Source organism: Chrysemys picta, unplaced genomic scaffold (assembly GCF_011386835.1).
Source record: "Chrysemys picta bellii isolate R12L10 unplaced genomic scaffold, ASM1138683v2 scaf1782, whole genome shotgun sequence".
In the NCBI taxonomy this organism is placed as follows: Eukaryota; Metazoa; Chordata; order Testudines; family Emydidae; genus Chrysemys; species Chrysemys picta.
Window position 1 is genome coordinate 1 of NW_027054487.1, and position 12,000 is coordinate 12,000.

General features: G+C 45.5%; 1 protein-coding gene across 1 annotated transcript; it reads left to right on the plus strand.

Annotated features, from left to right (window-relative positions):
* Positions 1-5,610: 5,610 nt before the first annotated feature.
* LOC101937732 (up-regulator of cell proliferation-like) lies at positions 5,611-11,996 on the plus strand (the record flags this gene model as incomplete). Its single annotated transcript, XM_065580158.1, has 3 exons — positions 5,611-7,087; positions 8,936-9,067; positions 10,234-11,996. Coding segments are annotated over exons 1-3 (2,178 nt in total), but the record flags the coding sequence as incomplete, so codon positions are not given.
* Positions 11,997-12,000: the final 4 nt, after the last annotated feature.

The window sequence follows — 12,000 nt, forward strand, 5'->3', positions numbered from 1 at the left end:
CAAGAGGGAAATCTGAGACTGCAAGGGGACATTTGGAAAACGGGGGTTAAATTAGAAAAGAAGCTGTGTAGAATGAATAGGGAGGCATCCACGGAGACCCAGGAATCTCATCTGCGTGAGAAAGTGTTAGAGTTACAAGCGCAATGGAATCAATGTGATATCAGTGTTGGTACCATGAAATGTATTACTGGAATAGAAAAACTTTCGAAAGTGGAAGTCCACAGCTTCCTAAAATGGATGAGATTTAATCTGGAGAACATTAGTAGGGGGAATAAAAAACTCTCTCTAATGGAAAATAAATATAAAGAGAAATATAAAACTGGAGGCAATGTTTATCAGAACTAGATGAATTATTCTCTGCCAGATCCTTACGGGTAGAGCATTTCATGCGTGAGTTGGGGCAGTTTTATGAGACAGAATGCACAAAGGTCAAAGAAGGAATAAAAGCAAATTGGCAAAGGCGATTCATCCATCTCCCAGATATAGCTGCTGACCTGATGCTGGAAGGGTTTCCTCTTGAGCTGATAGATGGAGATTCATCCAACATCCCACTGCAGTGGGTGACAGATGTTCTGACTCAGCTCCATGCCAAGGTGGGGGGAAGGTCCAGAATGGTGGTTCTAACAGTGCTGGGCATGCAAAGCACTGGGAAATCCACCCTCCTCAACACCATGTTCGGCCTGCAGTTTGAAGTGAGCAGTGGCCGATGTACCCGAGGAGCCTTCGTGTCATTTGTTAAAGTTGCAGAGAACTTTCAGCAGGAGCTGGGCTGTGATTTCATCCTGGTGAGAGAGACAGAAGGCTTGAAAGCCCCTGAAATGCCCACACTGGAGGATAGTTATGAACATGACAATGAGCTGGCCACACTGGTGATTGGACTGAGTGGCATAACAATTATTAACATGGCCATGTCGAACGCCACTGAAATGCAACATATTCTGCAAATTGTGGTCCACACATTTCTCAGAATGAGGGAAGTCAGGCACAAACCTTACTGCCAGTTTGTGCATCAGAACATCAAAGATGTGTCTGCACATGAACAAAATACTAGGGATATGAACCGTATCCTGGGGCAGCTAAATGAAATTACCAAAGCTGCAGGAAGGATGGAAAAACAATGCAGGGAAATTAAAATTTCTGACATCATGGACTATGATCCACAGAAATACAAGTGGTACATCCCTGGGCTATGGCATGGAGTCCCATGGCACCAGTGAATATAGGATACAGTGAGAGTGTATGCAAACTAAAGAAGTATTTGTTTAAACTTATAAGGAACTATTCACTGAGCAGCCCCCGTAAGGACATTCCCCACTTTATTAAATGGGTGAGGAGCCTGTGGAATGCAGTGAAACATGAGAACTTCATCTTCAGCTTTAAAAAGAGCCTTGTTGCTGAGGCCTATAGCCAAATGTCTGGTAAGTTTGAAGAGTGGGAATTGAAACTCCGTGAGCTGATGATTTTCTGGGTAACTTCAATGGCAAATATTATTCAAAGTCAGACACCAGATAAAGTGGATTTTGGTATCTTACAATGTAATGTTCAGGACCATCTTGTATTTGCTGAACAGAATATTTTGGATTGTTTAGGAAAATATTTTGACATTGGAGAGGAACACCTGATGGAAAAATACAAAGAAGACTTTATCAGGCGCACAAGCAGCCTCAGGCAGGAACTTGAACATTATGCAATAAACAAGTTGGAGGAATCCATTTATATTAGAAAATACTGGCTCAAGGTAGGGTTTCTAAAGTTGGAGTACATGAAAACCATTGAAGAGAATCTAGACAGACTCGGGAGAGACTGCAGGAGAAGACAACAGAAATTAGACAATAGGGAACTGGAGAGTGAATTTGAAATAATGTGGAGAAAAACTTTATCAGATTTACCGTTTGCATTTTCACAGGAATGTGCCATAACTCAGGAGATGATGTTCCAACTCGCAAAGGATCTGAGTAATGGAGCAACTGTTGATACTTTGGCATCCGTAACCATGAAAACCTTGTTGAGTTGTGAAACCAAGTCATTCCCAATGAAACAGCAGTACTTAGACTTGCCATGTTTTAAAGCTCTGATTCCATGGTTTACACAGGAATGCTATCATAGACTAGAAGTACTGGCTAAATCCTTAATGGCCAAGTGCATTAGTTACACTAAAAGAACAGGAGTACTTGTGGCACCTTAGAGACTAACAAATTTATTAGAGCATAAGCTTTCGTGGACTACAGCCCACTTCTTCAGTTACACTGAAGCAAAAGTAAGGTCCAAAGCAGGCTACGATGAAACCTACTTCAGAGAACTGCTGAATATGGTTAATAAGAGGCTCCAAGAGGAGGATGTTCGGAAACTTCCCACTACCCTTTCCTTTGAAACTGACCTGAAATTTCACATTTTGTGGAAGGCGGCTTATGCATTTCAGAAGATGAATAAAGATTTTATCAAAGGAAATTATCCTCAGCAACATGTGGAACAGCTGAAACCTCAGTATCTCTCCATATTTAAATATCTTTATTTGGAGACGGATTCCTGTGAAAACAGGGTCCAGGATTTCTGTGATCGGTGTCTGAAACCTGCCCTGAAAGATTATGTTAATAACAGACTTGGAATGGAAATAGTGGATGACTTTCTCAGCAGGGGGAAGTCCACTGAATACCGCAGCCGGAGTGTCTTCCACTTCACAGTGCAGAAGAAGCTGCTGGAGGAGATGAACTTTGACAACTATGTAGAATACATTAATAACTATGAAAAAATTGTGAAATCCTGGACATGGAGATGTCTGTTAGATAACTACTACCAGTCGGAGGGCTTGCAAGATTTGGAGAAAGAGATTCTGTCCACAATAATAAAGAAAATCAGGGACGCACTGGAAATGACCAAAGATAAAAAGACTAGAACAGTCTGTGCATTTTTATTCCATTTTTGTGAGATGATACAGAAGGACCTAGTCATCCCCAGTTACAGTTTAGTGGGTGTATGGGCTCTCAACACAACAGACACTGGGAGTTTCTTTGCTTGTATTCAGTCCTTCCTTCCTGATCTAGAACAGCAAATCTTAGCTGAATTTCAAGATTTGGAAGTTGAGTCTAAATTCTCCAGTCTGTCAGTGAAGCCCCAGGATGAAATCTTTAAACGAGTGTTTGGCTGTGGGAAGCAGTGCCCATTCTGTAAAGTCCCTTGTGAGGCAGACAGCCGTCATCACAGGGAGCATTTTGCATCAGTGCATCGGCCTCAAAGTCTACAGAGATTCAGGAATAGCCATGCTAAAAAGCTTCATTATTCTTTATGCTCTACTGATGTACTTTATAATAACAAATTCCAAAACTCAGACACAGAATGGAAACCTCATCCTTACAAAGATTATCGTGACTGTTACCCAGACTGGTACATCCAGCCTGATCCCAGCATCGTGGCTTCTGATTACTGGAAGTTTGTTTTCAAGGAATTCAATCACCAGTTTGCTAGAGAGTACGATGCTCTGCCTGCTGATCTCCCAGAGGAGTGGGAGGAAATAACCAAAGAGCAGGTACTGAGAGCATTAAAAAAAGTGTGATGAAATAGCCCAATTGCTGAGAAAGTCTGTATAAGTGAGTGAGTTCTATTTTGACAGAACAAGGAAGAATAATTCCTTTTTTCCTTTTTTTTAAAGGAAGCAAATAGAGCATGTGATGTAAAATATGTAATTCTTTTTCTATGGAGAAACAAATAAAATTCATGATTCCTAAGGAAGATTAATAAGGAAACCGATTTTTTTTCAATACAATTCCAATCACCCATCAATTTATGCTACAATTAAAGGTGATTGAAATACCCTAAATAAACATTCTGAGTATGTGTTTAATGACTAACCACATTAGTTACACTGAAAAAACATCCCTGTATTCAGGTGGGTTTCTCTTTGGTTGTTGAAACTTGCTCTCTACCTGTAACTTGTCTTTCTTACTAACACCTACCAGCGAAAACAATCCTCAACCAAACATTTCTGCTGAGCTTAGCTGTGCCTATGGCCTTCCCTACAAAATCTCTTATGTTCTTTCCCCTAGTTTTATTCTGTCTCATTGAGACATTCAGAAACTTTCGGTACCCCCTGCTCAGGGCTGATAGAATTCACCTGGTCTGACACAAGGGTGAGTCAGCACAAACAACTGCATCTCTATGCGGGGTTCTAACCTCTGATTCAGCAGGGTTAGCTCTGAATTCCTAGGCAGGGTCCCAGAAAATGGCATCCTCTTACATTTTCTCAAGACTGCTGGAGCAAAGGTGAAATCCAGTGAGCAGTTAATCCAGGGACAATGGAGAATAGCTGGAGAATAGATCAAGACCTGCACAACCCAGGTATCTTGTGGCTAGCAACTGTCTGTGCATGCAATAGAAAGTGGAATTCATTACAGGTCCCTCTATGGTCTGGCCCATGCTACATGCTTTGTTCTACTGTCATATCTGGGAAGCAGCAGACAGGCTCTTAAATTAACATTGTACTTTTATATTGTTAAGTGAATTTGATGGATGAGGATTTATTTTGGATGCTGTGTACTTTGCAGCAAAATGTTTGCAAAAGGAACAATTGGAGGAATAAAGAGAAACAGTTGAAGACAGAGTCTCCGACACAAGGCAGTTCCCCTCAGCTCCCTCTCACACTGATAAGATGTTGTCTTTTACTTCTTTTCATTTATTTGTAGACATCTCTAAGTGGCTCTTCCCTGTCGCTTCGTAGCAGTTCAGTAGTTATTGCTTAGTTAAAGGACATTTTGAACTGAAAAGTCATTTCAAACTGAAAAAAAAAAGTTTCATTTTGCAAATGTCAAAAAAAAAGTGGGGGCGGTTTTGGTTTGGTTTGGCTAGTTGTTTTGTTTTACAATTTGGCGGAAAGGACACAAATTAACAAAATGTACACAATTCTTGCAGACTGTCTAATAATATGCGCTAGTTGGTGTGCAAAGAATGAGTGCAAATGAACTCCCCTTTATACACAAGGCCCTTACTAAGGGTACGTACAGCAGCCAATATAATGCCGCCCCCTGTCTGCACAGAGCTCACTGAAGGGTTGGAACTATAGGCATTTGGGGGGGGAAAGCACATGTAATGTGTTCCACTCCGCCACATTATTGACCCAACATCAACATACATATTTACCCTCAAAGAAAAATAAAATCAATAAGTTTTGTGCCTCAAACAGAATTTCTTCAGCTCTGAAAACTTGGGCCCATTTTCACATCTTTCTACAGAGGTGAGAAGACAATTTCAGAAAGTCCTGTCAGAGCTAAGAGTTTCACAGAAGCAAACTGCTCAGGCAGAGCGATGGCCTGGAAATTCACCCAGAAAGTGCAAAGGACTGGCCCATTCGGACGCTAGGCACTCTTCCTTGGCAATTCCTGAGAAAAGCCATGGGGGGCTTTGAATGTGGGGGCCAGAAGTACTAGCCATTTGATCTGGGCTTCAGATGATACAGGAATTAGTGACTAACACAGGATATCTTGGCATAGAGACACAGAAGCCGGAGTTTCTCTGCACCCCCTCAATGTTCTCTGTGCCGTTCTGCTTTGCTCAAACAGCTTCCTACAACAGGAGATCCTCTGTGTTTGGCACTGGTGCTACCGCTGCTGGAATCCCATGTCCAGTTCTGCTGCCCACAATTCAAGAAGGATGTTGATAACGTGGAGAGGGTTCAGAGAAGAGCCACGAGAATGATTAAAGTATTGGAAAACCTGCCTTATAGTGACAGATTCAAAGAGCTCAATCTATCAAGGCTTTGTCTGCACTAGAACTTTTGTTGGTAAAACTTTTGTCGGTCAGTGGTGTGGTAAAAAAACACACTCCGACCAACAAAAGTTTCACCGACAAAAGCGCTGGTGTGAACAGCGCGATGTCGGTGGGAGATGCTCTCCCACCGACATAGCTACCGCCACTCGTTCGGAGTTGCCAGCAGGAGAGCTCTCTTCTGTCGACACAGAGCGGCTACATGGGAGACTTTACAGCAGTGGTACAGCTGTGCCACCGTAAGGTCCGTAGTGTAGACACAGCCTTAGTTTAACAAAGAAATTAAGCGGTAACTTGATTACAGCTTATAAGTGTCTTCAAGGAAAACAAATATTTAGTAATGGGCTCTTCAGTCTGGTAGACAAAGGTCTGACATGATCCAACGGCTGGAAGTTGAAGCTAGACCAATTCAGACTAGAAATAAGTTGAACATTTTTAATAGTGGGGGGAGTTAACCACTGGAAGAATTTACCAAGGGTCGTGGTGGATGCTCCATCACTGCCAATGTCCAAATCAAGATGGGATGTTTTTCTAAAAACATCTCGGAGTTATTTGGGGAAATTCCCTGGCTCGTGTGACACAGAGGTCAGATCACAGGAGATCATGCTCAGAATGGTCCTTTCTGGCCTTGGAATCTAGGAGTCGGAATGCAGGTGCCGAACTCTCATGGGCCTAAGTAAGTGACTTGGCCAAGGTCACACAGGCCATTGAACCAGGCCTCCCAAGTCCCAGATATAGAACAGAACACCTAGGCCTTGCCTGGGAATAGTCACTTTTGGGGTGTGTTTGATTTCACAGCTTGCATTCCTTCCTTAAAATCAGACGGGCAGACCTATTTAGTGGGTGCCTGGAGGATTTGCAGTTGGAATGGTAAGTGACATGCTTAGCCCTGTATAGTGTCCTTTGGGGAGCTGTCACAGGAAGTGCAATGGGAGGGCTCTGCTGAACTCAGCAGGGTTTTAGTTTCAATTTTGGTCTAGCTGCTTCCTGGTTCTCTCTTTCTCGGTGATGGCCCAGCAGTTTGCTTTGGGTCCTGGCTGAGGGGGTGGTATGGAGAAGACAGGCAGCAGCAACTCCTTGCTGCTAGAGACCCTGGATGACCTGGGGGAGGATGATCTCAAGAGATTCAAGCACAAGTTGAAAAGGATTCAGCTGGAGAAGGGATACCAAGCCATTCCCTGGGGCCGGCTGGAGAAAGGGGATCCGGTGGATGTTACTGACCTGCTGATCAGGCACTACGGGGAGCGCTACGGGGTGGAGGTGGCTGTGCAGGTGCTGAGAGAAATCAAGCACAGAGCACTAGCAGAGAGACTCACCGAGGCTATTTCAGCTGGTAAGGCATAAGCCAGAGAGAGCGATTCCGACCTGCCCCTCCTGCAAGTGACTGAGGTGGGGAGAGACTCGGTGGACTAACAAATCTGTTCTCTCTCTGGGTGATTCTTCCCTTTCTGTGATCAGCTGCTGCTGCCTGTTACCTAGGTGCCTGAGCCCAACTAGAAACCGTCCCTAGCTGGAAGCACGTGAAAGGCCAGGAGCACTGATCCCTTCAGTTCTTTGGCCTTAGCTCCCAGCAATAACTGAGCTCTGCAGACAGCTGACAACCTGGGCATGTCACATGAGGGTGGACTATGTGCCCTTTGTGGTAAGGCACCGAAAGACGCTTCTGTTGGGATCGACCAACTGGCAGCACCACTCCAGAGTCCAGAATGTGAAACATGTCAGCCTAAACTGCGTGCAGTGTAGTTGTAGCCATGGTGGTCTCAGGATATTAGAGAAACAAGGCGGGTGAGGAGGTCATACCTGAAGAAGAGCTCTGTGTGGCATGAAAGCTTGTCTCTCTCACCAACAGAAGTGAGTTCAATAAAAGGTATGACCTCACCCGCCTTGTTTCTCTAAGACAAAATTGTCAGTTAGGCCTCAGCCTTGACATATTTCACCAGGATCAAAAATATTGCACCCACAGATCAGGCAGTTAGCCATCCCACTGCTACGTTTTGCACACGGAGTTCATTTGCAGGCACCCCCAAAACCGGCACATATAATATTGCCGAGGCCCCTCATTTTCTTGCTTTTATTTTGTTTTAAATTTCCTGGGAATTTCATCTGTTTTTTTTTTTTTTTTAAGTGTGAAAATTGGTACAAACTGAAAATGAAGGGCCAACAGCCCAGAGGCAGTGAGGTGCCCTGTACTCATCGGGGAGGAATGGGGGGGCGGCAGCAGGAGGGGGGTGAGTGAGGGAATCTTGATCTCAGGTAGGAGGTGGGGGGAGGCAGAGGTAGGGAGTTTGTCTGAAAAGCACCTAGCACAATGCTGAGACAGAGTCTGAAACCATTACTCACTCATTTTCTGAAACTGACTAGATTTCACAGGTGGTGGTTTCCTTTTAATATGTTTTTCACACACACACACACACACACACACGTGCATGCCTAGTTACCTGAACTATGTACAACTACACCGACTATGTACACCCACACTGAGTAGGCACACCCACACAGACCACACACACTAACCCGCACATTCACTGCAGATATACTGACTGCATTCACACATTGACTGCACGTGCACACGCACATACACACACACTGATTGAACACATCCGCACATGATTGAATGTACACACACTGATTGCAATGTACACACACAAGTGTGCACTGATCCCATGTACACATATTGCACATACACACGACTGCACACACACACTGACCATACATACACTGATTGCATGTACACACATTGCCTGCACACGCACAAAAACACACACACACACACACACACAGACTCTCACTTTACACCCATACACTGACTGCATTCGTACACACTGACTCCACATACACACATGCACAGACTCTGACCATGCCCACAGAGATACCCAAAATCTCCATTTCTAAGATCAAATTTTAAAAAATATTGTACTGTGTGCTGTATTCTTTTTTTAAAAAAAAAACAACCCCACAAATGCCCCATTTATGCTAAGAAACACCCCCCCAAAGGTTTATATAGAGAGACCCACAACCAGCTCATTTCCGACTGCCCCAGACTGAGCACTTTAAACCAATCTCTCCTTGTTTGCAGATTGTTCCTGTTTGCTCACTGAGGCAGGAGTTCGAGATGCCCGAGCTGGAGGGGGTCAGTGACTGAGAGCCATTCATTTGTGCTTCCTCTTGTTTTCCTTGCTAGATCTTTTAAGACGGAAGCAGAACTCGGACACGCCACAAGCCCCAGAGCTGGGGGAGAAAGGTGATTTTAACCCAGAGCAGGAATCAGAGACTCAGAGACACCCAGAACCAGAGGAGAGAGACATTTCCCAAGGTATTTGCATTTACAAACTCGTCTCTGCAAGGGATGCAGTCCAGGAAAGCAATGTAACTGCGTCCTCCATACTCCACTCCCAGGGGATAGCCCCATTAGCTGCCACATGAAGGACATTCAAGACTCCTGTGATGTACACATGAATTGCAATAGCCAGAGATTTAGCTGTACAATGAAGTAACCTGCACTCACCCCACCTGCGTATGGCAGGTGCTGAGGGATCCGGGGTGCATGGGGGTGTATGGGGCTGGTAGCGAGAGCGTCTCAGTGCCTACATATCATGAACGAGATGGGAAGAGCATCCATCTGGTCTGTGCATGGAGGTGGGGACTCTGACCAGTTGTGGGAGGGTAAATTGAGGTAGAGTGGGCTATCTAGCCAATAGTAAGGTGGTGATCAGGAGGGGGTGGGAGAGACGCATATCCTTATATGGAGAAGTATAAGACAGAGGGTATGGCCTCTGGTCCTAACATGGGAGTGAGGGGGGCAGTCTGGGATCCAGCTTATACCATAAGAATGGCCATACTGGGTCAGGCCAATGGTCCATCTAGCCCAGTATCCTGTCTTCCAACACTGGCCAATACCAGATGCTGCAGAGGGAATGAACAGAATGGGGCAATCATTGAGTGATCCATCCCCTGTTGTCCAATCCCAGCTCCTGGCAGTCAGCCAGAGAGTATGGGGTGACTGCAATGTTTAAGGCATTATGTCACGGGTGGCAGGGAAGAAGAGCCTGTGACTTGTAGCTGAAAGCAAGATGAGGCGTTGTGAAAAGGGGAACACTTAATATGGGGGATGATAGACAAGGGTAACAGGGCAGAGTTAAGGCTAGAGGCGGATGGACATGGGTAAAGAGGCAGAGTTAAGGTTGGGGATGGGTGGTGTGAAGGTGTAAGGGGCCAGAGTTAAGGTTAGAGGAGGGCGTACATAGGTAAAGAGGCAGAGTTAAGGTTGGGGATGGGTGGTGCGAAGGTGTAAGGGGCCAGAGTTAAGGTTAGAGGAGGGTGTACATAGGTAAAGAAGCAGAGTTAAGGTTGGGGATGGGTGGTGTGAAGGTGTAGGGGGTCAGAATTAAACTTGTGGGGCTGGACATCTGGAAATGGGCACAGTAAAAGTTGGAGGAGGCTGGACATGGGTAAATGTCATGTTCTTATTTTTTTCTGCAGAGAGAAGACGAGCCACACAGGGAGTTCTGGAGAAGTTGAACTTGGAGCAATACAGAAGCAGGCAGCTCAGACTGAGGGATCTCCAAGAGATCAACCCAGAGAGCATAAAGAACTGGGCTCTTATCACCTTAGGGGATTTACCATGGCATTTCCTGAGGAAAGTCATGGCTCTGAATGGGACGGCCAGAAGCACAAGGCCTGTGCATGGGGCATCTGATGATCAAGAGTCCAATGAGGTGCAGAAAGCACATGTTGATTACAATAATCTTTCTCTGAGTAACATGGACAGTAGCAATTCTCTGCACTCCCTCGATGTTCTCTGTGCTGTTTTGCTTTGCTCAGACAGTTTCCTACAGCAGGAGATCCTGTCCAAAATGTCCATGTGCCAGTTTGCCCTCCCTCTGCTGCTACCTGCCCTCGACACCCCCAAGTGCACCCTAATGCTGTGGGCCATGAGGGACATTGTGAGGAAGTGGAGGCCGCACTCCCTGGCAGAGAGCAGAGGGTTCAGAGAGGAGAGCCTGGTGCTCACAGCAATGCCAACCATTTCCTTTGTGCGGTTGGGGAGCTACAGCTTCTCCAAGTCCAAACTCCTCAATGAGGTTCTCAGCCCCTCCGAGCAGCACCACGATTTCTTCATCCATCGGGACATGGAGTCTGGGAACATCCCTCGGGAAATCGCAGATGGGCTGGTCGAGATTTCCTGGTATTTCCCTGCTGGGAAGGAAAATTCAGACCTTTTCCCAGAACCCGTTGCGGTTACAAACCTGCGTGGAGACATTGAGTCCCACTGGCTGCAGTTCAGCTTTTTAACAGAGGTCTCCTCAGCAGTGTTCATTGTTACTGAGAGTATCAACGAGAGACAATACACGCTCTTATCATCTCTGCAGGGATCAGCCACTAAATACTACTTCATCTTTAACTGCAAGATTGAGAAACCCGAGGAGACCCTGCAATTCCTGTATAAATTAGAGTCGGTGCTGAAACTAGACAAACTAAGTGTGCTGATGAGAGAGAACACCCTAAATCATGCTCAGTTTGTGGAGAAGCTGCAGCTCACCATTGGAAGCCTCATGGAGTCCTCTCTCAAGAGAGCCTCCGTGGCAGACACGGCTGCGACAGCACGAGAATTAGGTATCTGGGTGGACGAGGACTCTGAGGAATGCCAAAGTGCGAGCAAACGGGTGGCAGGAATCACAGCGGAAATAAAGGACGTGGCAAAGTACAAGAGGGAAATGTTGAGACTCCCAGGGAGTCTGTGCAAAAAGTTGGCCAAGGCGGAGAAAGAGCTGTTCCGAATGCAACAGCAAGGGGACGCAGCCTCTGGGCTCCATGCATCTCAGCAAAGAGAGGAATGGTTGGACTTATATACCCGGCCGGATAAATGTGAGCTTACTGATGGGATGGTCAAGTTTATTACTGGGCTAGGAAAACTCTCTCAAGTGGAAACACACTACTTCCTAAAGTGGATGAAATACCATCTGGGTCATATTGCTCAGGGCAATCTCTCCAGCCTGCAGGCTGACTATAAGGAGAAATGTCATGTTAGAGGAGATGATCCCCAACATAGAGCAAAACTGCATGAACCAATTTCCTCCAGTTCCTTAGGGGTTGAACATTTCATGCGTGGGTTGGGGCAGTTTTATGAAGCTGAATGTGCAATGGTGAAGGAAGGAAAAAAGCTAAAAACCCAAAGGCAACTCATCCATCTCCCAGGCATAGCAGCTGACCTGATGCTGGAAGGGTTTCCTCTAGAACTAATCGACG